Raw genomic sequence first — 27,211 nt, 5'->3', positions numbered from 1 at the left:
CACTTTCCCACTTGTTTATTGCCAAGTCATTCATGTCGTCCTATAAAGACCAGAAAATACACAAAACCCACACAGTGGTCCACTTGGATCTGCTACCACAGTTCGCTCGCCTCCCCCGCTGGCCTGGGCACACAGCCAGCACACCCCAAGCGGTCCTGGGCTCTGCAGGTGAGGATGGAGCGGTCACTGCCACCTGCCTCCGGCTTCCGGACAGGCTTTGTCCCACTTACACGTGGGTTTGTCAGGAACTCCAGAGGACGGCTGCTCTACCCACAAGGGGCAGTGTGTAGAGATCGAGTCTGCTCGTGTCTGGGCCGTGTCTCCTCTGTGAGGGTGAATCCACACACGCTGGACATGGAGTTGGGCGGCTGACCCAGTGCCCAGGAAGGGGGTCACACTGCCCTCCCAAGGTCCTTGTGGGAGGCCCTGGACTGCCCTCATCCCACCCACAGCTGCCCCCTTCTCTGACCCCTGCAAACCCCCTGGATGGGGGGCTGTGAGGACAGGACCCCAGAGTGAGCCCGGGGGCTGGGGCGCTGCCCCTCACCCCCCACACCCTGATGATGGAGCCTAATGGCCAATCTCCCATCTCCAAACCCGTGTCTGCTAATACCTAGATGAGCCGAGCGGCTCTAGGCCAGGCCTGCTCTGTATCTCAGTGCAGGGAAGCCCTCCAGGGGTGGTGGCTGGCCAAGGGCAGCCAGGACAGAGGTTCGAGGGGGGCTGGGTGGAGAGGGGACCAGGAGGGGAAGGAGCAAGGGCCACACGGGGACCCGGGTGAGGACGGGTCACACCGCGGCCCAGCCCGGGAGCACTTCCTGCAGGCAGGGCGGCACGCAGGACTCCCTTCCCAACACGCCGGAGGGCGCTGCCGCTGCGCAGGCCGGTGGGGCTTGGCGGGCACCGGTTTTGCGGGTGCACTCCCCAATCTCCCAGGTCAACCACCACCTGCTCTCGCCACCTTGGTGTCTAGCCTAGGGGATGAGCCCCACCCCAGGGTGAGCTCAAGGAGAAGGCAAGGTGGCTCTGAAGCAGAAGCAAACCGTGGGAAGGTCCTGGAGTCACAGGGGACGGGTCCATAAGGCACTTTACTACCAAGAGGCCCTGTGCTGGACAGGGGGTGTCCACCAGGCTCAGAGAACAATCCAGAGGATATGGCTCCTCTCAGGGTCCCTGGGGGCTCATGGCGTAACATCACCTGGTCAGAAACGGCTACCACCTTCCAGACGCATCTGCTGAGCTAGCTGCTGCCCGATGGCCAGCAGGGGGCTGGCTCTATAGGCCGGGCTGGCCAGAAGCTCCTGAAACCGGATCCTTTCTTCTTCGCTGAAAGAGGGAGGCCAGAGATCAGCAGATGGGGAGGACCCGGCACTGAGGCCGGCGGTCAGCGACCCCATGCCCAGGTACCTTACACCGGAGGTGACAACATGGTCTGGTGCCACCACGGGACTCGGGCCGCAGAGGAGGCTGACAAGGGCCGCTGCCTGGCTGAGGACAGGGGCCGGTGGCCACGCGTGCCGCGGGCACTCGGCCTTACGTAACGGGCACTTTCCCCCCAGTAAGGCCAAACAGACAGACAGGAGAGTGTGCGCAGGAGAGCCAGGCTGACAGGAGGCACAGCGCTCCGGGCTCCAGCCAGTGCCTGCCCTCGGGCTCAAGGGACCCAGAAAGGCCCTGCAGACAACAGATGCTGGGGGCAAGGTGACCCAGGCGGGCGGGAAACCCCGGCTGGCTGCACCAGGACCGGCTGCAAAGGCCCTGGGGTGAGCCTTGACCCCGCCTGACTCGGGAAGTCCTGACCACACTGCTCCTCAGCTGCTATGAGGCAGGCTGGGGTCTCACTCCGCAGCACACGGCTCTCAGGCCTGCTGGCCACCTCCTCCGGGGTGTGGCCAGTGAGAGGAAGCCCTGTCCCAGCCACAGTCCTGGGGAGCACTGGCCTCCTGAAGAACAGCAGCTCTAACTCCTGTCTTGAAAGAGGACTGAAGAGCGACCACCTCTAGAGCCCAAATGTAAGACCAGGGCTTCGGTACAGAGCCTCAGGAAGCCCTGGCATCCCTGCAGGAGGTGGGAGGCTGGGGCACGGGAGGCAGGGAGCGCGGGGAGCCCGGGGAGGCAGGGAGGCTGGGGCACGGGAGGCAGGGAGGCTGGGGCACGGGAGGCAGGGATGCAGGAGGCTGGGGCACCGGAGGCAGGGAGGCTGGGGCACCAGAGGCAGGGAGGCAGGGAGGCTGGGGCACCGGAGGCAGGGAGGCTGGGGCACGGGAGGCAGGGAGGCTGGGGCACGGGAGGCAGGGATGCAGGAGGCTGGGGCACCGGAGGCAGGGAGGCTGGGGCACCAGAGGCAGGGAGGCAGGGAGGCAGGGAGGCTGGGGCACCGGAGGCAGGGAGGCTGGGGCACCGGAGGCAGGGAGGCAGGGAGGCTGGGGCACCAGAGGCAGGGAGGCAGGGAGGCAGGGAGGCTGGGGCACCGGAGGCAGGGAGGCTGGGGCACCGGAGGCAGGGAGGCTGGGGCACCAGAGGCAGGGAGGCAGGGAGGCTGGGGCGCCAGAGGCAGGGAGGCAGGGAGGCAGGGAGGCTGGGGCACCGGAGGCAGGGAGCGCAGGGAGGCTGGGGCACCGGAGGCAGGAGGCAGGAGGCAGGGAGGCTGGGGCACGGGAGGCAGGGAGGCAGGGAGGCTGGGGCACCGGAGGCAGGGAGCGCGGGGAGGCTGGGGCACGGGAGACAGGGAGGCAGGGAGCGCGGGGAGGCAGGGAGGCAGGGAGGCTGGGGCACGGGAGGCAGGGAGGCAGGGGCACCGGAGGCAGGGAGGCAGGGAGGCTGGGGCACCGGAGGCAGGGAGGCAGGGAGGCAGGGGCACCGGAGGCAGGGAGGCAGGGAGGCTGGGGCACCGGAGGCAGGGAGGCAGGGAGGCTGGGGCACCGGAGGCAGGGAGGCAGGGAGGCTGGGGCACTGGAGGCAGGGAGGCAGGGAGCGCGGGGAGGCTGGGGCACTGGAGGTAGGGAGGCAGGGGAGCCCGGGGAGGCTGGGGCACCAGAGGCAGGGAGCGCGGGGAGGCTGGGGCAGCAGACAGAACACTGGGGTCAGGGTACACTCACAGGAGTCTCTGTCTCTGGGCTGCACTCATGCGGCTGAGCTCTGCTGGCCTAGGCTTGCGGGTCTCCCTGCTGAGGACGAGAGGCCAAGTCAGCTGGACACCCCACTTCACCCCAAAACCCAACAGCGGGCGTGGCTCTCCCACGGGGACCCCAGCACTAGTCAGGAACTCTGTGTGGCGCCCTGGCTGTGGAGGCTGAGCTGGGCATCTGCACCACACGGTGTCTGGAGAGAGGATGAGGAGCCTCAGGAAGGGGGCGCCTCGCAGCCCCTCCCCCGCTGGAGGGGACAGCGGCTCCGGACCCGGCGGCCACCAGGGGCACCTCCCGTCCTTGCTTCCGTACGGACAGCACCTGCTCTGTTGTGTGACCCGGAGATCCCAGAGCCCCCAGGTCACACGGAGGGACCTGCCAGGCGGGGCACCGCCTGACCGCCAGACCGGGTGCATGTCTCCATGACTCCCTGGGGCTTCCACACCGCCTGGCTGGGCACCGAGTGCCAGGCAGCAGTCTCTGGGCTGTGCCAGACCGCTCCCACAACTTGTCAGGGGACTGCAGCCAGGGGTGGAAAGTCGGCCGCCCGCCCGGCCCGGGGGCACAGAGGGAAGAGTTAGCTCTCCGGCTCCCCTCCTGGAGAGCAGCTGGCCCCACGGGAGAGCCTTCCACGGCCCCACCAAACCCGGGGCCAACACCTCTGCTGAAGCTCCCAAGAGGCCTCATCCCTTCCCCGGGCCCTGCGCTGGGAGTGACACACGTGTCTTCTCAGACAGCGCTACGATGGCTTGCTGCCCACGGGGGGCCTGGTGGCCTGGGAAAGCCGCCCCCCCCAGCCTGCCTGGCCCATGCCCACTGCCTTCAGAAACCCAGAGACCACCACCAAGCGACCCCCGGGCCACACGGGCTGCCGCCCAGGGTCGCTCTCTGGGTGGAGGCCTCTGGGCGGGGTGTCGCGTGCTGAAGGCCTAGCGTGGGCCGGGTGGGGGCTTCACATCCCATCCACCGGAAGCAGTCACAGCCCACTGGGCAGGGGGCCGTCCACTTCCCACAGAACCAAACCTCCCACTGACACCACAGGATGGAGCCCAGGGACGGTGTCGGGGACAGCATGGGTGGCAGTGCCTCGGGCCTGGCGAAGGCAAGCTGAGTGGTGGGCTGGACCGCAGGCGGTGCACGCCACAGCACTGGAGCCGGAGACACCGGTGAAGAAATACATTGTAAACGTGTGTGAAGCTGACAAGGAACCTTCCAGGTGAATAAGGACGCTAAAAACCCCAAAACCAGGTAAGCAGAGTCTCAGGCCCCCTCTGGCGGCCCTCCTGCCCTGAGAAGCGTGCAGGCCGCGGGGAAGGGCAGCCCCAGTCGGGACACGCCTGGGCTTCGTCCGCGGGGAGCCCGGCCTGGGGATGGGCAGCATGGATGTAGAGGCGAGGGCAGAGCCCCCGGCTGCGGCCCTCAGCGTGGGCAGCTCTGCCCAGACCCTGCGCACGGCCCGTGTCCCCTTCCTCCCAGGTTTTAACCCTGCCCTGTGCGTACAAACAGCAGACAAGTCCTTCAAGAGAGCTGTTAGGAGGCGCTCAGAGTGGCCAAGGGCCACACCCGCAGTGATGCCATGCGGCCCGAGCGCTGCGTGACACTGGCAGCCCCGGGGGGACCAGTGCCCAGCTCCGGACACTGCTGTCTGGGCAACCCAGGGCTCCCCTGAGAAATGGCCGCTTCCAGGACTGGCCCGGAGCTTCCCAAGGTGAGCCCAGAGCACCTGCCGCCTGCAAAGTGAGAGGAGGCCGCTCTTCAGAGCCACCCAGGAGCAACGCAAGCAGCTGCCAGCGGCCCAGGCGGGACAGCTTCACCAGCAAAATAAAGTAATGCTGGATGACAGCCCAAAGCATCTTTAAATAAACGGCACGACTCCCGAGGCTTAAATGAAGCACTGTAAATAAACAGAGCTCCCGCTCCAGCGGGATCCCGCAGCACCTCTGCAGTGCGGTGGGTGGGTGGGTGGGTCTGAGGAAGGGCGGCCTGGCTCCCTCCCCTCGGGGTGGGCCTGCAGGGCCCCTTCCTTCCAGATAGCATGGAGGCCAGGGACGTTCCAGAGAGCGGTGACCATGTCTCCACTCGGCGTAGGGCAGCCTCCAGAGTGCAAGCTGGCCAGCGGCATGTGTGTGCCTGGTACAGTGTCGTGAAAATGGAGCCCGGTCCCTGTGACATTACCCCTGCAAGCTCTGCATCCCCCAAAGGACATCCTGAGCCCGAGTCTGTGGAGGGCGGCTGCACAGGTGCAGGACTCGGGCAGGGCCCGGTGGCTGGTGAACGGAATCCTGGGAAAGTCCCCAAAATACTATCTCAAAGCAAGCTGTGTGTACCCATGATGCCTGCAGCATGTACCTACGCAGTACAGGAGGGCCGCAGTCCAAAACTGGCCGGGCAAAAGCATGAGACCCTATCTGGAGAATAAAACAGTAAAACGGACTGAACACGTGGGTAAGGCAACAGTGCGTGTGTCTAGCCACCAGTGGGTCTTGAGTTCAAATCCTAGTATTGTCAAAAAAAAAAAAATAAGCAGCTAGATTCAGAAAAGTACTGAGATGTGGTGGCTCAAAGCCAGCCTGAGCAAAAGGCTTCCAAGACCCTATCTCAATTGATAAAAGCTGGATCCTGTGGTCCATACCTGCCACCTCAGCCACAAGGCGAGCATACGGGATCCAGAATGTTCTGAGCATACACGTAAGACCTTATCCAAGACAGAACGGCCTGTAGGTGTGTCTTGAGTGTTACAGCACCTGGCTAGCAAGCGTGAGGCTCACAGTTCAAACCCAATACTTCCAAAACAAAGTTAAACACAACTGAAACAGAACACGGAGGAGAGTGTAAGCAACTCTAGGTAGAGGGCTTGGGGAGACGGGAGCAGCGTTACATGCCTGGGAGGAGCTCAGAGAGGAGCTGGGTGAGGTCTGGGGAGGAGCTCAGAGAGGAGCTGGGTGAGGCCTGGAGTCCAGGGGTTCTGAGGGGGGTCCTAGGTCGGGAGGACACTAAGAAACTGAAGAAATGTGAAGTGTGGGCTTTCATTAGTTATGGCTTTCAATCTGTGATTACTTACGGGTGGGCACTGTCCCCTAACGGTGCAGACGTACTACACTAATGTACCACATTTCTGCCACTTTCCGGTAAATCTAAACCTGCTCTCTCGTGACGTGTACCAGCCAGCTGTCCAGAGAGACCACACTGTGACTCGGGCGTCCTGAGGCTTTGGGGACACTGAGGCCTTGGGGGTCGGTGGAGCCTTTCCACCCAGGAACCAAAACCCCAGCGCAGCCTGGGCCGCCTGGAGGCCGGCACATTCCTCTGTGTTTGTGCAGCTCCCTCCCTCCTGGGCGCCCTGAGCACATTTTTCAGATGAGAAACTGAAAGGAGGGAAAGGACCCTTGACCGGGTCACATTTTTGTCCAAGAACCAGGCGCGGAATGTGCGCGCTGGCTCTGCCTGCCGAGGTCTGACCAGCGGCGGCCATCGGCTCTGCAGTGCCAGCCCATGAGGGCGGGGGGCTCGGCCTCGGCCCCCGCTTTCTTCTCAGTTGGACAGGCAGTGGGAGAACCAATTTAAAATTAGAAATGACAGGAATACACGGGGCAGGTCCAGCAGCGGTGACAGAACACAGGCCGGATGCTTCAGCACGGGCCGGCCCAGACCCACGAGCAACCCCACAACAGCGGGCTCCACTGAGTCCCGACACGGCCCCGCGGGACTCAGCTCTGCCGGGAGCCGGGGGGGAGGCAGCAGCCACCCACAAGGGGCTGAAAGAACAGGTGCAGGCCCGGCAAAGGCCCTGGGGCCAGGATCAAAGCCCGGCGAAGGCACGGCAGTGGGGCCAGTCCAAGGCAAAGCCAATGGAAGAGGGAGAAGGGGAACTTCCCCGGCCAGCACACGCTCCTGCCGGCAGGGCTCCCGTGGCACACGGGCCACCGCTCTGGCTGCGGACTCCCGCAGGCCCCTGCTCCCCCCGTCCTTCCAGACCCAGGTCTGAGGACCGCGACTCTGGGAGAGCTGGACTGCGCCCGACACTCACCTTCCGGTTTGTCGCCGGCCACCGGCCTCCAGTTCCTGCAGCTCAGGCAGGGCGTCCCTCAGGGGGTGCAGGTCCCCCACGACCACCGTGGCCCTGCGTTTCCGCTCTTCTCTCAGCTTCTTCTCAGCCAACTTTATGGCTTCAATTTCTAAGGCAGATGAGACAGGTCAGAGACAGAAGCAAATGCCAAGTCCCAGATGCATGACCCTGAGGCCGCAGGCCAGCAGCGACAGCTGATGGAGGAGGCGTGGCCCTGGTGCCACAGGCCCGGCCGCCCCCCTCCCCCCCTGCACAGCAGGCGGTGCTCAGCTCGCTGTCACCTGCACTCCGCCCCGGGAGACCTGGGGGTGGGCGGCTGGCTCCAGTTCTTTTCTGTCCTTAATCACAGAGGCACGCTTTAATTACAGGCTGACACTGCGATGGAGCTGCGGCTCCCAGGAAGCTTCCGGCTCCGGGGGCCGGCTCGGCAGCTCAAGGGGGTCCTGGGCTCACACGGCGTGTCACGCACTGGACACCAGTCTCGGTCCCCACCAATCAGACCACAGGGCACCTCCACGGGACTACTGAAGTGGGAGGGTAGACGGCCACCAGGCAGAGTGGGTGGAGGGTCACACAGCGCAGGGGCGGGGGCTGGGCTTTCAGAGGGGGAAGCCACGGCTTCCATAATGGAGAAGGTTACTGCAGGGCATGGCTACAGCCCTGGGTCCATTTCCACCCAAGAAAGTACTGACTCGGACTGGGAATTCAGTGTCAAACACGCTTTCTACCCGTGTGAGGCTCATGGTGAGCGAACAGCACCTTGCTCTTCCAGGTCCTCAGAGCAGGGCAAAGCCCTGGGTCTCCCGTGAGCAGCCCTGCGCAGAGCCAACACCGCCACAGGAGGGCGCTGCTGAGCCCAGCGCCCTCCCAGGCACCACCGGGCCTCCCAGGTGGCTATAACCAACCTCTCAAGCCAGGCCACCAGGGAGGCCTCAGAGCCACGTCTGCCCACCCTGGGGAGGCCCCCGAGAACAGAGAGCTCTCTTCCACCCACCCGGGTCGGCCCTGCCTGGACCGTGACAATTGACTGGCACTTCTTCATCTCCCCAAAGAGCAAGAGTGCTCGAGGGTGGGCTGGAGGCCCGAGGCCAGCTTCCCTCACAGGCAAGAGGCAGGACACAGGAGGGGCAGGGGGAAGGAAGCCTGTCCCCCCGACGTGACACAGGTGTGATAATCCCGCTGTGACACAAGTTACAGCCCTTCAAGTACACATCCCATTTCCTAGCAATTCTCAGCCCCTGGTTATGAACTCAAGCCCAACCTCAGGACGCTCCACCTGGCCACTCAGTGCTGAGAAACTCAGAGAAGAAACAGGCCTGGGTCGGGGTGGGTGGGTGACCCACCACCACGTCTGAGTGGCCCCAGAGGAAGCAGGGGTTTACCCATTCCCAGTGGATCCCGTATTGCAACAGAATTCTAAACCAAACCTGAGACTAATTCTAAATCAATCAATCACAAGCACGCACGCACACACGTGCATACACACACATCATTTTTTAAAATCAATGCATAAGAATGGCTAAAAACGCCAGGCATTGGTGGCTCACGCCTGTAATCCTAGCTATTCAGGAGGTTGAGATCTGAGGATCGGGGTTCAAAGCCAGCCCGGGCAGGTAAGTCCATATGACTCTTATCTCCAATGAACTACCAGAAAACCAGAAGTGGTGCTGTGGCTCAAGTGGTAGGGCACTCGCCTTGAGCTGAAGAGCTGAGGGACAGCGCCCAGGCCCAGAGTTCAAGACCCAAGACCAAAAATAATGGCTAAAATCAAGCTGGGCACTGGTGGTTCATACCTGTAATCCTAGCTACTCAGGAGTCTGAGATCTGAGGATCAGCAGTAAAGTCCATGAGACTCTTCAATTAGCCAGTAAAAAAACAGAAGTGGAGCTGTGGTAGTACCAACCTTGGGAGAAAAACTAAAGGATAGTACCCAAGTCCTGAGTTCAAGTCCTGGTACCGACAGAAAAAGTCTAAACAGCCAGGTGTAATGCCAGGTGAGAGGAAGAAATGGCAGAACAGAGATCACAGGCTAGCCCGGCCATCTCATCAAGCCGACGCCATGGCGCATGCTGCCATCACAGCTACAGGAGACAGGAAGGATCCCAGGGACTGCCCCAGCACAAAGTCCACAGGACCCCATCCCAACCAACAAGCCAGAATATTTATTCAAGCCTGTAATCCCAGTTAAGTGGGGGACATACACGGAAGGACCACAGTCCCAGGCTAGACTAAGGAAAAAGCAAGAAAGAGCTGGGGACAGGTCGAGAGACAGAGCCTACCCAGCAGTATCAGGCTTGGAGCTGAAATCCCAATGCCACCGCCAACCAGAAAAGGCAGAACGTTCCCTGGCCTGCCAGCAGCTGCAGGCGGGCTCACACCTCTGATCCCAGGTTCTCGGGAGGCGGGGAGCTAAGGGTCACAGTTCATAATCAGACTGGGCAGGAAAGGCCGTGAGGATCTTATCTCCACTTAAACACCAGAAAACTGGAAGTAGCGCTGTGGCTCAGGTGGAAGAGTGCTAGCCTTGAGCAAAAGAGCTCAGGGACAGCACCCAGGCCCTGAGTTCAAGCCCCAGGACTGACTAAAAATTAACAGAGCTCTCAGCCAAACCAATGAATCACAAAGAAAATTGTGAAGAACCAAAATAAGACAGCAGAGGAGTTAGAGGAAAGCGGCAGCAGACCTGTGGCTGCCCCACCCCCCCAACACCTGAAGATTAATTACGTTTGAAGCAGTGCCCAGACCCAGACAGCACAGCCCTTTCGGAATCAGGGAAAAGAGAATGCTAACTGAAATACAACCTCTGGGTGCTACAGCACACCGGCAGCGTCCACGTTTGGCCATGCCAATGGAGGGACTAGGCAGCAGCAGGGGCACTACATGCCATCCTCAATTCTGGAGAAACACTGGGTAGGGAAGCCAGTGAGTCTGTGTGAATTTCAAGGACCAGCATCTTGGGCACACATACCCAGGGGCAGAAGAACTGTGCCCAGATGGAGCTGGGCACTGAGGAGGTAGTGGACAGGCCCAGAGAACACAGGAACACTGAGATCCTAGGAGTCAAAGAAACAATCAGATCTACGTAAGATCTAACAGCAATATCACAAGATGCACAAGTACTATTTACAGATCAGCTGTTCTGAATATACAAGAGAGCTGGAAAACATGTAGACCAAAACACCTACAGGTTTGTCCAGAAGAAACCCTTCCAGGCTCAAAACAACACTAACGCTGAAATGAAAAAACCCAACTAAAATAAAGCTGGGTGTCAAAGACTTACACCTGTCATATTATACAGCAGGCTGAGAGCAGAGAATCTAGCTCAAAGCTATCCTAAGCAGGAAAGTCTGGAGACTCTCATCTCCAATTCACCACCAAAGCCAGAAATGGAGCTGTTGAACACTAGTGAGAGCTAAGGGACAGTGCCCAGGCCCTGAGTTCTAGCCCCAATTCTAGAATAACAACAACAGTGATATATAGGGCTGGGAAGGTGGTAGAGCGCTTGCTTCGCATGCATGAGGCCCTGGGTTCGATTCCTCAGCACCACATAAGCAGAAAAAGCCAGAAGTGGCGCTGTGGCTCAAGTGGTAGAGTGCTAGCCTTGGGCTGAAGAGCTGAGGGACAGCGCCCAGGCCCAGCGTTTGGGCCCCATGACTGACAAAGAAGAAGAAGAAAAAAAAAAGGCACTGGTCAATGGGACAGAAAAGGCAAGAAGCAGACCTGTACCATCAGCAGCACAATACCGGATGAAGCACAAACAGAGCCAGAACAAAGGTGTGCCACACTACAGAGGACCTGCATCAGTACGGAGGCCGACAGTCAGGACTGGCCACAGACCAAAGATAAAAGCAGAACTACATGTGCAGAAGGAAATAAGGGACTTCCTCCATGATTTAGGAGTAGGCAAGGCTTCCTTAAACAGTGCATACACCATCACCATTTAAGAAACAGACTTCTCAAAATTAAACTCCTGTGACTTAAAAAAAAAAAAGTCACGGTGTGCAGGGAATACCTGCACAGCACAGGCCTGGGATTCTCTGAAACGAGGGGAAAAGAGGCAAAAAGCCTTAGCAAGTGACCTCCACTGAAGAGGCAGCCAAGGGGACAGGAAGCACGTGGCACCACCCGCAGTGCCCTCGAGGTACCAGCCCTGGGCCCCCCGCGACAGGACTGCAGCCAGCAACCGTCCGCAAGAACTCACACACACCTCGCGGGGGCACAAATGCACAACCGCTTTAGCAATGTCTGGCAGCTGCTTATAAAACTAAACACACGCCTTCCCTATGACCAGCATTCCATTCCTAAGTACTTACACAAAGAGGAAAGAAAACATGGCCACAGAGAGAGAAGTGTTCACACAGCCTAGTTCGCGAGAGCCTAAACAGGTGCGGCCAGTGTGCATCAGAGGAGACGGGTTGATGCCTGGTGTGAGCCTGGCAGGCAGCGCTGTGCACCCGCGGGGAGGGGCTCTACCGTGACTGACGGTCACCACCGCCGAGCGGCTCGGGCAGCTCTGACACCGTCAGAAACCACTACTCACTGGACACAAACAACCTCCAAAAGGAAAAGGAAACAAGGGCCCATAAACAAACTCACCCCTAGCCAAATTACTTGGGGGGAAGTGTGCTGGTGTCTGAAATCTATTTTGGAATGCACAAGCGTGATGGACGGACAGGAGGGGAGAGAGGGCCCTTCCTGGTAAGGAAACAGTGTTAGCGGCACACGCAGCTAAAGCTGATCGAGGGCAGGTGACAGCACTCAATGCTCAAGAAAACATGACAACACAACAAACCTAGAGAGCCACAAGAGAGAGCCAGGAAGACAGAAGTAAGACAGAGTAAGACTGAGCATTAAAATCGAAAGAACTAGAACTAGAAAAGGTAAAATTTAATTCATCTAGCAAGAAATGGGTTGGGGAGAGGACAATTGTGAGAAAGCAGCACACAAGGCTGGCTAGCCAAGGTGGAGACGGGTACTCGGATGCTCACAGGGGACAGGAGGCAGGACTGGATGCGGGAATTAAGGCACCCCAAAGAATTACACCTCAGAAACATCAGGGCTGACCAGACACCACCCACTTACTTCTGAGATCTGTCTCACAGAAAATACTTCACACAACCCCACACTAGGAATGGTAAAAAGGAAATGAGGTAACCATTTCTTAGGAAACATTGAAAAAAAAAAAAAAACCCACATCTGACAGAGAACAGGAAGTAATCACCATGGAAGAAATAGACACATTATCTCTGAGATCTGTCTCCAAAACATATCCTTGGGGCTGGGAAGGTGGCTCAGAGGTAGAGTGCTTGCCTTGCAAGCATAAGGCCCTGGGTTCGATTCCTCAGCACCACATAAGCAAAAAGAAAAAAAAAGCCAGAAGCGGCGCTGTGGCTCAAGTGGTAGAGCGCTAGCCTTGAGCTGAAGAGCTGAGGGACAGCGCCCAGGCCCAGAGTTCAGGCCCCACAACTGGACCAAAAAAAAAAATAAAAAACATATCCTTTAGTGCTGAACGTGGTACCCATGTCTTTAATCTCCCAGAAAGCAAGATATGGGCCAGGTACCAGTGGCTCACACCTATAATCCTTGTTACTCAGGGGGCTGAGATCTAAGGATCATGGTGTAAAGCCAGCTTGGGCAAGAAAAGTCCTTGAGACTCTTATCTCCAATGAACCACCAGAAAATGGAAAGTGGCACTGTGGCTCAAATGGTAGATCACTAGCCTTGAGCTGAAGAGCAGAGGGACAGTGCCTAGGCCCAGAGTTCAAGCCCCACGACCAAAAAAAAAAAGAAAAGAAAGATTTGAGATGATTACTGCCCAAGGTCAGCCAAGGCATAAACTCAAGATTTATCCAAAAACAAATTAAAGCAAAAGGAGCCAGGTGTGTGGCTCCTTTTAGCAAGCCCAAGGCTCTGAGTTCAAACTCAGCACCATAAAAACAAAAACAAATTAATATTTTGTTTAGTCATCAAGGCAAAATATAATGCAAGTTACATTTCAACATGTGAGACCATTAAGATGAAAATGTTACAAACTAATTTCAGAGTCAGCAGAAGCACCCTAAGAAGATAAGAACAAGAACAAAATTATGTTCAATGTAAACACAAAATCTTTTTTAAAAATCAGCAAATACTTAGCACTATAAAAAATAACGTATGTTCCGAAATAAAAGGGGTGAAAGGAGAGGCACTCAGCCAGAACCTGATCGGCTCCAAGCCTGGGGCGCAGCTCAGCCTCAGGCAGGAGGGCCACAGACCCTTGCCAGGCACACGGCTGGCCCGGAAGGGCTGTCTACTCTCCAGACCTGCACACCCCTCTGTAATTAAAAACCCTCCCAGGGGTACCCGTGGCTCACACCTTTAATCCTGGCTACTTAGGAGGCTGAGATCTACGGATCATGGTTTGAAGATAACAGGCAGGAAAGTCCTTGAGACCCCATCACCAACTAACTAGCAAAAAAAAAAAACTGACCTGAAGTGTGGCTCATGTGGAAGAGTGCGGGCCATGAGCATAAAAAGCCAAGAGAGAATGCAAGACTCTGAGTTCAACCTCAGTATCAGTATACACAAAAGAATCTCACCTTGGGAGCAAAAACCCGGCCCTTTTAATCCAAAGGGACCAAAACCCAGCTGCTTTGGTCTGCAAGGGAGGAGGAAGCGCAGGCCTAGCCGCGGCTCAGCTGGTGGGCCGGGCTGTGCTACCCACGCTGGGAAACAGGCCACCCGGTGGCACCGCGTCCTCCCCAGCAGAGAGCCGCCACCAAGCCTGGCCTTTGTCAGGGCGCCCGTGAACCAGGGCCAGGACCGATGGCCCCCGGAGGGAACCCGGCAGCACAGCTGCCCTGCAGATGAGGGCACAAACTTACTCTGCAGCCATCGTTCACGCCGCAGCCTCAGTTTCTCCTTCTTAGGCAAAATGGCCTTTGCCTCCGAACCTGAGGAGAGAGCATACGAGTGAGAAGTGAGCATCCAGATAGAGCTGCTGCTCTGAAGGACAACAGCCCACAGCCAAGGCTGCGCTGGGCCCTGTGGGCCCTGTGGGCAAGGCCGGGCAGTTCTGACGGTGCCAGCTACTTCAGGCACGCGGCAACAAGGTGGCGGCCAATTTAGGCTCGGGGCTGCCGCAGGCTTGGCGGAGCCCTGGGGACGCAGTCCTGCCGGCGCACGTCGGGAGGATGAGCAGAGCTGCGCCTCCACTCTTGTCACCACCACGGTGTGTGCTGGGCCCGCTGGACACCGGGACCTCACAGCCTCAGGGCGGCCTCAGGCCCACACCTAAGGGACGGCGGAGCTGAAGAGACCCTGCCTGAAGAACCAAGAGGACACAACCTGGACAAGTACAGAGAGACAGGCAGCAGCCGGGCCAAAGCAGCAACACAGCCCCCATCGCCGGTAACACCAGGGGTAGAGCGCTGCCCGTGGTCTGGCACGGCCGGCACTACCCGCAGCCGGCTCTAGCCTGGATTCAGGGCAGCCATCTCCAGGCAGTACTACTCTGCAGAGCAGACGGGCTTTGGTAGGGAAGACCTCTCTCCCGGGACCTCACGCAGACTCAGGTGGCCACTAGCACGGCCAGCACAGGGGGCGGAGCTGGAGAAAGCCCGAGGCATGGGGCCAGGCGCAGGTCGTAGGCGGCTGGGAACAGCCTCTGCCCCACCACCCTGGAATGGCCAGGCCACCTCTGTGCTGTGGCACCTCCCGGCCCAGCTTGGCTGGACAGCAGGACCGGGGGGTGGCCCTCAGTCCAGAGAGTAAAGAGGAGCTGGTGGAGCAGAGCCCACCCCCCCACAGCCCTGCAGTGAGGGCGGAGCGGGCCTCCCTGTGCGACCGTCGTGCTGTGGGAGGTTGCTGGGTACCAGGAGTGGGTGAAGGCACTCTGCTGGAGTGGGCGTGTGGCAGAGCAACTGGCTGACAGCACAGATGCACTCTGAGTTCAGGTGCACCGATGGGAAAAGCAGAACAGAACCCCCTCGGCAGCGAAGACCGGTGTGGGCCCTCGGTGAGCGCACGGCAGTACACACAGGTACACACGTGCATGTGTATACACCAGGCTTGGTGGCGCATGCCATCCCAGCACTCAACAAGAGGAGGATCACAGTTCAAAGCCAGTCTCAACTAAGTGGGAGATCCTAGTAAATGAAAAACCAAACCAAAATCGAGAAGAATCAGGCAAGGTGACACATCTCTATAACCACAGTTCCTCAGGAGGCAGACAGGAGATTCACAAGATTGAGGCCAGCCCAGGCAAAACAGTAATGAGAGTGTCTTAAAAGCAAAATAGAAACCAACAGACAGTGCTGGGGGCATAGATCAAGTAGGAGAGTGCCCGCCTGGAATCGAGTACCATCAAAAACCAATAGAGAAAACCAGAAGCGTAAGATACACCCAAGCAGTAACTTCTATCACCACAAATTACACGAACGAACTTAAAAGGACGCACCTTGGAGAGAAAGGGGAGCATTCAGCTCAGAGGGAGATGAATCTGGTCATAAGGAACAGTGTATATGCCGGCTACTACGACCCTCTGTCCAGCGTGACAGGCCAGGGCCGGCGTGGGGCTGGTGACAGGCAGGCTCTCGGCTCCAATGCCTGGCACTGGTCCAGGCAGCATCGCTGGTGTCTTAGATGGGTGCACCTGTGACTTGTGATCCCACAGCCATGGTGTGGTACCAGTGTGCTCCGGTTCACAAGCCGCTTGCTGAATGTTGTAATTCTGTCACGGGACAAAACCTCAGCAGCCCCACCACGGAAGTGCTGATGTGGCAAGGTGCTCCCCAAGAACATCAGAGGCAAGGACGGAGGCACAGCTGTGCGGGGGGGGAGGGGGGGGACACACACCTGCCTGAGGGGGGGAGGGACAGAGACAGGAGTCACCTAAGCCCACTGGGTCACACTCCAGGAGCTCAGTGAGACCAGAGGTTCAGGAGGAGGGCAGGGACAAGCGGTTACCTTGGAGGGCACAGGAGAGCCTGGAAATGTGTTACCCACCCAGCCCCAGCAATGCATTTTCTCAGACTCGCCTACCACACTTTCCTGCCCAGTTCTATCTTCAGTCTGTCTGGACTGCACGCGCTACCACGCCCCTAGCTGCCACTCCCGTCCTGCGTCCCGTATGGTTGGAGCTACTTTGCGAATGGATGGAAGCTGGGCCTTGCACAAGCTAACCCTCCCTCATTTTCCTGTAAAGTAAGTACATACACACAGTGCTGTATCTGTATTACCAGTTCACCATCCTAGTGAAACTCTGACTTCTGAAGTAGTTGCTTGCATCTCTGTTTACTTTAGGATTCGCTGAATGTTGAGCAAGCACTGGACCGGCTCTGGGCGGCCGAGGAGGAAAGCCGCCTCTCATGATGAGCTGTCAGGCCTCCCACACCGTGCTGCACATCTAAAGGGCCATGCCAAACCCTGCGGCGGCCCGTGACAGGAGACACTGTGTAGTTAGGCCCCACAGGCATTTTCCAGAGTTGGCAAGGCCAAGTCCCAGTAGCTGAGGGGCTGCTGGGAGCCCCTCCTCTCCTCCGCCCTCCCCTCCCACAGGAGCCTGGCTGGCTTCCCCTCCAGCTGTCCAGAGACCTGGGACAGGGTGCAGAAAAGGCCCAGACCCTCCTCCCTGCGCGGCCAAGATGGAGTGAGCCGCGCGACTCACGCCGTGTTCACACCAGCACCCAGCCTTTTTGTGGGATGAACCCGCTGGCTGTTCCCCAAGTTCCTCAAGCCCCAACTGGCCCCCTGTCGCCCCACCCACCCATGGCGGGGCCAGTCCCACACAGAAGCAGCCTCTCTCGGCATAGAGGGGCTGCCCCATTTCCCCTGCAGTTCACCCCGAGACACAAGAGTCCCACAGGACAGGCACCCTGCAAACCAAGAGCCAACACAAAGAAGGGAAGGCTGACTCAAACCCCCGGACAGACCCAACACCTGTGTGGCCACCCCAAGTGAGCGCAGCCCACGGGAACCCCCAGGATTCCTCAGCAGCACAGTAAGAGACCAAGATCGCGAGCCGGCTTCCCTCTGAGGAGGCCAGGACCATGAAGGAAGCACTAAAGCTCACCTACGACAGACCACTCACACAGCGCCATGGCAGGCAGCAGGAGACCAAAGAGCTTACCGGAGCTCAGCCAGCTTGGGAGGCCTCCGTGAGCGGTCAAGGCCTGACAAGCTAAGTGGTGCAGCCGCCCAGGCCCAGAGCAGCCCGCATCCTCCCCGGGGAGGGAGTGAGATGCTGGAACACAAAGCAAGTGCAGGCCACAGGCATGGACGCCCATGGCTTCCACCGGCTCAGGCTCGGACTGCCCCGGCTTGCGGGCGAGGAGCACTTCCACGGCTCAGGCTCAGACAGCCCCAGCTTGCGGGCGAGGAGCACTTCCATGCCCCGAGCTGGGCCGCACTCTGCAGCAGACTGCCGCTTTCTACTGTGACGGGAACCTGAGGTGCCGCTCAGACCTTGGGGCCCGGTCTAAGTGGGCCCTCACAAGGTCCTTCAAGGCCTGCCCGCCCCCATCCGAACCCAGCCTGTGGCTAGGGCAGGCTGCAGGATGGGTGAAATCACTGCATCCACAGCGGCCGGCAATGAACTTCAGGGGATGAAGCCAGCCATGTGGCCAGGTGCCCCCTGGGACCCCCGCCTCCCCCAGCAGGGTCAGCTCTGAGGACGCAGAACACTCCAGGACGGCCCATCGTGGCAGGTTCTGCTCGGGCGCCTCCACGTAGAGATCGGAACACACACGGGTGGGAATGTCCCGAGAGAGGCAGCAGGATCAAGCGGAGCCCGTCAGGCTCAGGACAGGGCTGGACAGCAGGGTGGAGGCACAACTGCATATGGCAACCCATAGGAGCCCCGCCCCCACCTCCACGTTCCTATTTGGAAACCTGCCGCTGCCTCTGGCCGGCCCAGCCCAGCCCGGCCCAGCCCAGACGGCCGGGACAGACGCTGCCAGCCAGGCTCCACAAACAGCAGAAATATGCCGAGGACCAAAATAATCCTAGGCACCAGAGCTAGAGTGCCAGGCTCAGGAACAGCAACACACACTCTCAGACGACACGTTCTTGCCTGTCTATCCCCATGGGGGTGGGTGTCCAAACAAGGGAGGGATCTCAACGTTCACCAAGGCACAAGGCCACTGGTGGCAGGCTGAGCTGCCATCCCTGGGGAGGGCAGCGCTAATGAGCTGGGCTTCCACACCACCGGCGGGCCCCGTGTTCCCGCAGGGCTGCCTGGGCCCTGGCAGCCCCCGGAGGGGAGGAAGGCCATCCTGTGGCATGTCCTTCCACTGCTGGAGAGTAAGACTCCAACTTGCAACTTGAATCCAGCGCAAGCTCACTCCTCCGTGCTCTCAGACGTGCTGTTCTAGGACGGGGGAGGGTCACCTTCACAGGGGTACCCCGGGGCCAGCCTCTCCACCCACAGCTCTACAAGGACAAACTCCTGGGCACCTGGTGGATGAAGGCAGTGGCCACAGGGAGTGTCAGGCCACCAGAAAGGTGCCAGAACCCAGCCTCCGGCTACTGATCCCATCTGTACACTAATCGGCTATACCACAGAAGAACTGAAAATGCTGTGGAAGGACCACACAGGAACCTCTGGGCTAGACTGGCCATGCCTGCTAATTTCTGGTGTCTCCACAAAGTTTTCTCAAAAGAACGCCGTCCTAAACCAAAACTTCCCCTATGACCATTAAGAGACAGCAGAGGACACGTGCAGGCACAGAGGAAATGCGGCCCACGCTGTGGAACAGCCACACCGCAGTGACAAGGACACAGACACCTGTGCCCCAGAGGGGTCCACCTAATGCTTCCTGCCTGGGTTAAGTTTGGGTGCAGAGTGGAGACTAGGGAAGAACATCTTGACGACCTGCTCACACCCTGGGCTCTACTGTGTGAAGAGCTGGCTTCCAGCAGCAGCCCCTGAGCCCCTCCATCCCCCAAGAGCCTGCAGCTGGGCTGACCTAGAAAGGAGCGTCGTTCTGCTGCCCTCTGCTGGTCACAGCCTGAGTGCAGGTGGACGGCGCCTCATCGTGATGACCTGCGAGAGATGGACACCCCCTGGAGGTCACCGTGAGCATGGACAGAGACGCTCACATCAGTGTCAGGACAGGCGCAGCCAGCGGGCGGGACCAGGGGCGGGAGGGGGGGGGGCCTGTCCATGCCCCTGGGCTCCGGGGCCGCATCTCCCAGCCCAGCATTTCTAAACCCGTTTCCACATGCCTCTGATGGCTTTGAGCACACAGCAGCAATGCGGTCTGTGTACATCTTCCAGCTCCAAAAGCCCATCACTCCATCCTGTCCTCTCCCAGCCCTGCCCCTCTGCCCACACTGCCAGTCTCCAGTCCAGGTGCTAATCTGGTCTGCAGCTTTCCAGTGTGAAGGGCTGTTCCTCAACAGAATTCTAAAATGTGTTCCCTGGAGCATCGCCCCTGCCCAGCACCATGCCAAGTGTGCGCTGTATGCCAGGGGCTACGACACAGGCCCCAGAGCGCTGCAGCCTGCGGGCCCCCCGCAGCTCCGCTGCTGTCCTCTAGGCAGTCTCAGGCATAGGGCAAGGGCCCCAAAGGAGGAGTCCGCCCAGGTCAGCTGCTACGCAAAGACGGGACAGAGTATGTATGAGTCACTAGACATGAGGGTCTGGGGGCTTCTGGCAAAACCCCTCTGGGCCATGGGACAAAGGCAGGCTGGCCGAGGCCTGGGTTGTCCGGCCTCAGACCCATACCCACACTGCCCTCGGGCAAGGGAAGCCACGCACTGCGGGAGGTGCCACCACTGCAGGTGTGGTGCCAGCACGCCCCACAGGGGTAAAGAGCCCCTGACTAGAACTGGGGGCACAGGGAGTGGGGACCTGAGGCAGATGGCACGCCCCAGCTGACGCTCTCCAGGACTGCAGTAGAAACAGAGGCTACAGACTGCCAGCAAAGCCCCCGCGGGACTCAGGCCCCACGCCCCCGAGGCCAGGCGCACACAGGCAGGGGTAGGGCGGGCACGGCGGGCGCGTCCTCCACCTCGTGGATGGGCAACCAGGCGGCATGCAGCCTCCTGAGCCCCAGGTCAGGATGTGGAGTTATTTTTGGCTCAGCCTCAGGCAGGGATGAGACACAGCTAACAAAGATGGACAGGCACCACAGCCATTGCTGCCTCTGAAGCCAGCCAGGAGACGTGGCTGCAGGCCCCGCGTGACCTGCCTCTCGGCAGTGGCAGCCTGGGGGAGCCACCAGCCAGGCCCCGGGCGTCAGCCAGGACCGCGGTGTGGTAAGGGGAGGCTGACCCCAACTCACTGTCCACAGGGACCCTTGGAAACCCTGGACATGAGGGCTGAGGCCCCTCCTGCTAAGGGGCGGAGAAGCCGGCTCTTCTCCCCGTCAGTGCCCTCCGGGAGGCCCAATGGCCCCCTATGTCCAGCACAAGGTGAGCGAGTGGGGGAAGACATACCAGAACTCCAGAGTCCCCGCCCAGGTCACCAGGAGACGGGGCTGTGACGAGGGCAGGGGAGCACGGAGAGCCCAGAGCAAGGCGCTGCGGACTCGGGGCCGGCTGAGCGGCAGGTGAAACATGCAGGCTCCTGCAACGGAGCGGGGCCTCACCCGGCCACGGCCACTTGGGGTAACCAGGCTGCAGGCTCCTCACTGGCCCCCTCAGCCTCCTTCCGCCTGCTTGCAGTGACAACACTGGGCAGGTCTGGGGCACCTTGGAAGCCCGAGGGCCAGTGACCTTTGAACTGAGCCCTGAAAGAGTACTATCGCTCCCAAAAGCGGTTCCCCAGAGATGTGGCAGGGGAGACTTTCAGAGACCTTTGAACTCAGCCATGGCAGTCTGGGTGAGATGTGGCAGTCTCCTTGAGATGTGCTACAGACTTCAGGAGCAGATATAATAGGGAAAACTACGCCAAAGTGGATCACATCTCGGTTCATTTTCCCTCACAAACAACAGCAATGTCCTTCCAGAGTCTGAAATGCTGGAAACCATACAAATGAAGTCCGCTTCTGACTTCATCTTAGTCCCTTTTCTCAAGCGCCCCAGAGGCAACGTGAACACAAGCAGCCGATGCAAGCCACCTGGCGGTGCCCGGGAGCAGCACAGCGCCTGTGAGCCCGGACCTCTCTGCCCGCAGGCAATCTCAGCACCCGTGACGAGGGTCACCTATGGATGGGGGACTGAGGGTCCTGGCTCAACGCCACAGGGCTTGGGAGACACCATTAGGCCTGCTCTCCCTGGCGTCACGAGGCTCGGGGCCAAATTAGCCTCGTTCTGCAGACCCGGTCGTCAGGCACTGGCTTCTGTCCATCATGAACTCAACACTCCAGGGGACTGGCTCATCCTGCCCTCAAAACCCCAAATGCTACATTTCCTCCCGCAGATGTGCGGCCAGAGCCAGCAAGTGCCTGGCTGAAAGTCAGTGAGAAGGGCCTCAGTCCTGCGCTCCACGCCGACCTCTGACAGTCAGGCTCCACTGACAGTAGGCCATCATGCCAGGACTCTGACCTCTGTAAGCCAGCGCCCGCCCCCACGGCTCCCCCATGCAGACTTCACAGGTAGGGAAAGGATTTCCTCCAGGGTCTATTCCCCAGGAAGTGACCTGTGCCAGTGTCCATCCTACACAGCCAGTGCAGCTTGCTTCGTGTGGCTACCTGCACGAAGGCACAGGAACATCTGTAAATGACCCTCGCTAGCCAGCCCCCAGGGGCTGAGCCTTCACAGGTGCCCAATGAGACACTTCCGCTGAAAGTCCCCACCAGGAGGCCAGGACAGACCAGTGCAAGCGGCTCACAGAGAGCCCTCTCAATGGGCGGGGGCACTGCGGAGGCTGGCTGTGCTGCTGGAGCTCAGGGCACAGCCTCTAAAGGTGTGTGTGGGGGGGAGGGGGTAGGGTAGCCTCAGAGCCTCAGTCCCATGCTGTGGGTCCAGCCGAGCGGAGGGGTGGGACGGAGGTCACAGCCATCCTCTCAACCTAAGCAGGGAAGCCAAGCCACACAACGACGCCCATGCTAGGCAGGGAGGCCCCTCCTCTGGGCTGGGCCTGTTGGAGACTCAGCCAGCACGCTCTGCCTCACATGCGCATAGGCACCTGTCCAGCCTGCCCCACAGAGGCAGCCCTGGAGCGGTCCTGGGAAACCAACAGAGCACACACGGGCTCCAGCACGCACAACCCAGCATGCTGCCCACCTGCACACGCCACCATCCGCAGGCCTCAGCTGCAGGCCCATGCAGCGCGGCACAACCCAGCTGCCACACGCCGCCATCGGCCGGACCCAGCTCCAGGCCTGCTCCCTCGACAGCTGGGCGCCCGGGGCTTCAGACAGGCTTTTCCTGGATCCTGACAGAAACATCTCAGCCTGATAGGACAGGAGCCCAAGAACCCAAAGCCAGGCAGCGCTGCCACCCACCACGTCCCTGGCTGGCATCCACCATTTTAAGGTCCACTGCTACTGCTAGAGCCAGTGCTTGCCACCAACCACACGGTTCTGGTTAGCGTGGTCAGTCAGGTGCGTGACCCCACGGAGCTGAGCTGCACGTGTTCACACGCAGCTGCAGGTCTACAACCCTGGGAGGAAGCCTGCAGACAAAGGAGGAGGGGAGTGTTCTCTGAGCTGCTGCCTCTCCCCACAGAAACTGAGGCATGCTAAGCGGCAGCCCTGAAACTAACAAGCCCCAACTTGGTATCTGGACCCCGAAGTCTGAGCTAGTCTCTGCTGCAGCCAACTTTACCACCACCTTGGGCCCCAAGAAAGAGAAGGATCACTGGAAGCCTCGTGTGTGGCAGGTGCCTCAAACAGGTAATGTCTTCTAACCGTCTAAAAGGAAACAGCCAAGAGGTGGCCGGGAAGATGGTGGAGTAGCTCAAAGAGCCCCAACAACTGGCCAGGACCCATTACACTAGTGGCACCGCCCTGAGCTGGAGCTGCAAACACAGTCTGATGGAGATCCATCCCATGAGTCACACCATACTACCACTGAACCTAATTCACAATCTGAACGCCCCCGACAATCCCTGAACCCAAATGGAAGATGAAAAAATTCATCCACAATCAAGACAAGCCAAATTCAAAAGTCAACAGCAATGCAGGGAAGGACCCTAGTGAGAGAGGAGATGAAGGACAAAAAGACCAGTAAGGCAATGATGAAAGAATTAGCCAATGAAATAAAAGGGACTATCCAAAAACAGAAGTATACAAGGAGAAAATAACCAAGAATATACAGGTCGTCCAGAAAGACACGGAGGGAAAGAAGAAATGCTACACACCTCATCAAAAGATTACAGGCTCACGCCTGTCAGCCTAGCTATTCAGGAGGCTGAGATCTGAGGATCTTGGTTCAAAGCCAGCCCGGGCAGGAAAGTCCATGAGACTCTTATCTCCAATAAACCACTAGAAAACTGGAAGTGGCGCTGTGACTCAAGCGGTAGAGCGCTCGCCTTGAGCTGAAGAGCGCAGGGACAGCACCCAAGCCCAGAGTTCAAGCACCACCACCAACCAAAAAAAAGAAAGGAAAAAAGAAATTAGCACCCTGAGAACAAACTTCAACAAAGAACCTGAAAGGATGAAAGGCTCAATTTCCCTATTGCAAATGACAGTTGAAAACATAAGCGAAAGAATAAGTGAAATAGCTGGGCGCCGGTGGCTCAAGCCTATACAGAAGGCTGAGATCTGAGGATCACGGTTCAAAGCCAGCCCAGGCAGGAAAGTCCATGAGACTCTAATCTCCAATAAATCACTAGAAAACCAGAAGTGGCGCTGTGGCTCAAGTGGTAGTGCACTCACCTTGAGCTGAAGAGCACAGGGACAGCGCCCAGGCCCAGAGTTCAAGCCCCACGACCGAACAAAAAAAACAAATGAAATAGAAAATAGGGTATCAAAAGCTGAGGATAGCCAGGCATGGTGGCTCACGCCTGTCATCCTAGCTACTCAGGAGGCTGAGAGCTGAAGATCATGGTTCAAAGCCAGCCCAGGCAGGAAAGGCCATGAGATTCTCATCTCCAATAAACCACTCAGAAAACCGGAAGTGGCGCTGTGGCTCAAGAAAGCTCAGGGACAGTGCACAGGCCCTGAGTTCAAGCCCCAGGACTGGCAAAAAAAAAAAAAAAAAAAGCAATAATAACAGAAAACTTTCCCAACCTCGAGAGAACTCTCACTCACCTGACAGAGTCACACAGAAATCCTAGTAGACAGGATCCAAGAAGAAATACTTCTAGACACCTCATAGTAAAAACTCTGGACTTAAGAAATAACAAGTTAGCTGGGTGCCGGTGGCTCATGCCTGTAATCCTAGCTACTCAGGAGGCTGAGATCTGAGAATCACAGTTCAAAGCCAGCCAGGACAAGAAAGTCTGTGAAACTCTTATCTCCAATTAACCACCAGGAAACCGGAAGTGGCGCTATGGCTCAAGTTCAGGCCACACAACCGTCCAAAAGGAAAAAAAAAAAGGAATTAATTCTAAACACAGCAAAATCAAAGAAGGAACTATATTATAATGGAAAGGTCAGAATGCAAGGAGAGTCTAGAATGGTGTAATTCAAGGTCCACAGCTGCCAGTCCAAATTAGTGTTCCCAGCAAAGCTGCCATTCACTATTGCCAGCCAAACCAAAACCTTCCATGACAAAAACGAAAGGAATTCATGAGCACTAAACCAGCATTACAAAGAATACTAAAGGGAAGCACACATTCTGAAGAAAACAATTAAAGTTAAGAAAATACAACATTAGACAAAAATCACTAGAAGATTAGTTTAATAAACACAGGAAAAGGAAAGAAGCAAATTACAAGAAAGCCAGAAAATGGCAGCAATGCTGACACCTACTCCATAGTAACCTTAAACATGGACAGACTCAATTACCCAACCAAAAAAATATAAAGCAGCAGATTGGGTCAGAAAACAAGATCCATCCATTTGTTGTCTCACAGTCAAAGATAAATACAGATTCTTAATGAAAGGATGGGAAAAGATCTTTCATGTAAATACATTTTACAAGAAGGCAGGAACAGTCATATTGTAACTAATGACTTTTCATTAAAATCAGTAGGAAGAAAGTACAATGCACATCAGGGTAAGATTGTACACAGGAACATACAGAAAGATTTGGACAGACCAGGGACAATGACATGGAGCTACTCAAGCCTCTGATGTGAGCTGCTACAGAAACAGAAAAGACCACCAAATGTACCTAAAAAGGGCTTCTCTAAAATGTGCTGAGAGAAACCCCAGGCCCAGGACCCCACCTAACCAGTGTGGGCCCGAAGACAGCACCAAACGCCACTCCACACCTCAAAGACGGAAGCTTAGGTCAGAATGTTGTCTGTATGTGACGAAGTATGAAAGACACTAAGAGAATGCAATTAGCAAAATCCACAAGAGGAAAGGGCAACCAATAGGAAAGCAATCTATTTCCACAGTAGACCCAACATGAAGATAAGAAGTTACGATCAACTGGAGACATTGAGAAGCCTCCTCCGGAGAGAAAGCAGGTCAGCCAGGGAATTAATGCCTAACTACTTAGATATGACTACTGTGCTATGGGTGAGTGTATCTTTGTTGAGAGTCCTTAGGAATATATAATAAAGTATTGATGAGTGAAATGCCATGGAGTTTGGTATTTGCTTCAAAATAATTAAGTGTGTGTGTGTTGCTGGTGGGTCATGGGCGCATGGAGATTCTCAATATGATTTTTTCTTTTCAGTGAATCTTTAAATAAACTTCCCAATAAAAATGGCTTGTTTTTCCAGTCCTGGGATTGAATTCAGGGCCTGGGCACTGTCCCTGAGCTTCTTTTGCTTAAGGCTAGCACTCTACCATAAGAGCCTCAGAACCACTTCTGGCTTTTTCTGTTTATGTGGTACTGAGGAATCGAACCCAGGGCTTCCCACATGCTAGGCCAGCATTCTACCGCTAAGCCACATTCCCAGCCCCAAAACAATAGGTTTTTAACTGCACGAGCTATCTGGAACTAGGCTGCAGTCTGCACCAAGATGCAGAGGCCCCCTCATTTGTCCTAGCCAGGGACTTACCTCTCTTCAGGGAGACCACACTCTTCTGGTCCAGCTCCAGCTTCTGCACCAAGGCCCCGGGGTCTATCTGAGTCTTGGCAAAGATGTCCGTGTGGACGAATGCCCAGTCCTAAGGCCGCAACAAAGGAAAGACATCAGGACAGCTGTGATCCCCAAGCAACACACAAGGCTACTGGCTCAGCAGGGAGGATTTGTCCAGCCTCAGGCCGCTCGGGTTCTCTGACAGGAAGGCCTTGGAGGAGCGGCCTGTCCCCGGCTGCCAACCTCGTGCCCCTGGCTGGGGAGCCAGCCGGCTGGGACTGCTGCGCTGCTCCATGGCATCTAGACCTCCCTGGGCTCCAGGGCTCGCTCCCTGCCCACATTCACCTCTCCACCAAGGCTTACACCGTGGCGTCACTGCTGACACTCAGATGCGGGGGCCTCACCCACAGGCCTGCCAGGCCCGCCCAAGGCGGAGGGCCGGGCCTCGGCCCGCACAGACGCCCAAACCGGGCTTCTTGTCTGACCACCTCAAAGTACACCACTTGTGCTCAGCTCCTTTGGGAAGAGGCGGAGGTGCCGAGCGCAGGAAGGCTGCCCCTCGCCCCCATCTCCGAGGACCAGACGTGCGGGCGGAGAGCCCTCTGCGGTCGGCCGAAGCCCCTCGGTCCCGTCGGCTCGCCCGCCTCGGCCGGAGGGGCTGGAGCTGGAACCGGGGGCAGCGCAGGGCTTCGGGTGCGATCTGCGGCACGCACGGGGGGTCTGCCACGCGCCTGGGCCCCGCTCCGCTCCCGGAGGCCCGCAGGGGGGCCTGGCGCGGGGACCCCCGCGAGCCGACCCGGGACCCCGCCGCCCGGCCCGGCCCGGCCTCACCTTCCCCCCGGCCGCGGCCTGCGGGAGGGCCGGCTCCGCGGCCGGCAGCGCGGCGCCCGGCGCGGGCTCCCCGCGGGGCCGCACGGCGGCCTGGTGCACGCGGGCGCGCAGCCCCCGCACCTTCCCCATCTCCTCGGGAGCCCCGCCGAGCCGGCCCCGCGGCACGCGCGCCACGGC

At 58.3% G+C, this 27,211-nt stretch overlaps 1 protein-coding gene across 2 annotated transcripts; it reads right to left on the bottom strand.

Moving 5' to 3' along the window:
• Positions 1–27,211, bottom strand: Slx9 (SLX9 ribosome biogenesis factor). 2 transcript variants are annotated; one of them, XM_070030849.1, is made up of 6 exons: positions 27,035–27,211; positions 26,183–26,291; positions 14,058–14,126; positions 7,156–7,303; positions 3,099–3,164; positions 1–1,326 (listed from the first exon to the last, which is right to left on the bottom strand). In XM_070030849.1, exons 1-6 carry the CDS (start codon positions 27,161–27,163, stop codon positions 1,203–1,205), a joined length of 645 nt encoding a protein of 214 aa, XP_069886950.1. In that variant the 5' UTR covers positions 27,164–27,211; the 3' UTR covers positions 1–1,202. The 2 variants fall into 2 exon arrangements, with proteins under 2 accessions (XP_069886950.1, XP_069886949.1); XM_070030848.1 differs by having other exon boundaries at positions 3,099–3,167; positions 27,035–27,208.

This window comes from Dipodomys merriami, unplaced genomic scaffold (genome assembly GCF_024711535.1).
Source record: "Dipodomys merriami isolate MVZ:Mamm:240054 unplaced genomic scaffold, mDipMer1.0.p SCAF_2, whole genome shotgun sequence".
Lineage (NCBI taxonomy): Eukaryota > Metazoa > Chordata > Mammalia > Rodentia > Heteromyidae > Dipodomys > Dipodomys merriami.
The sequence above is the reverse complement of the archived record's forward strand: the minus strand, read 5'-3'. Positions and strand labels throughout refer to the sequence as shown.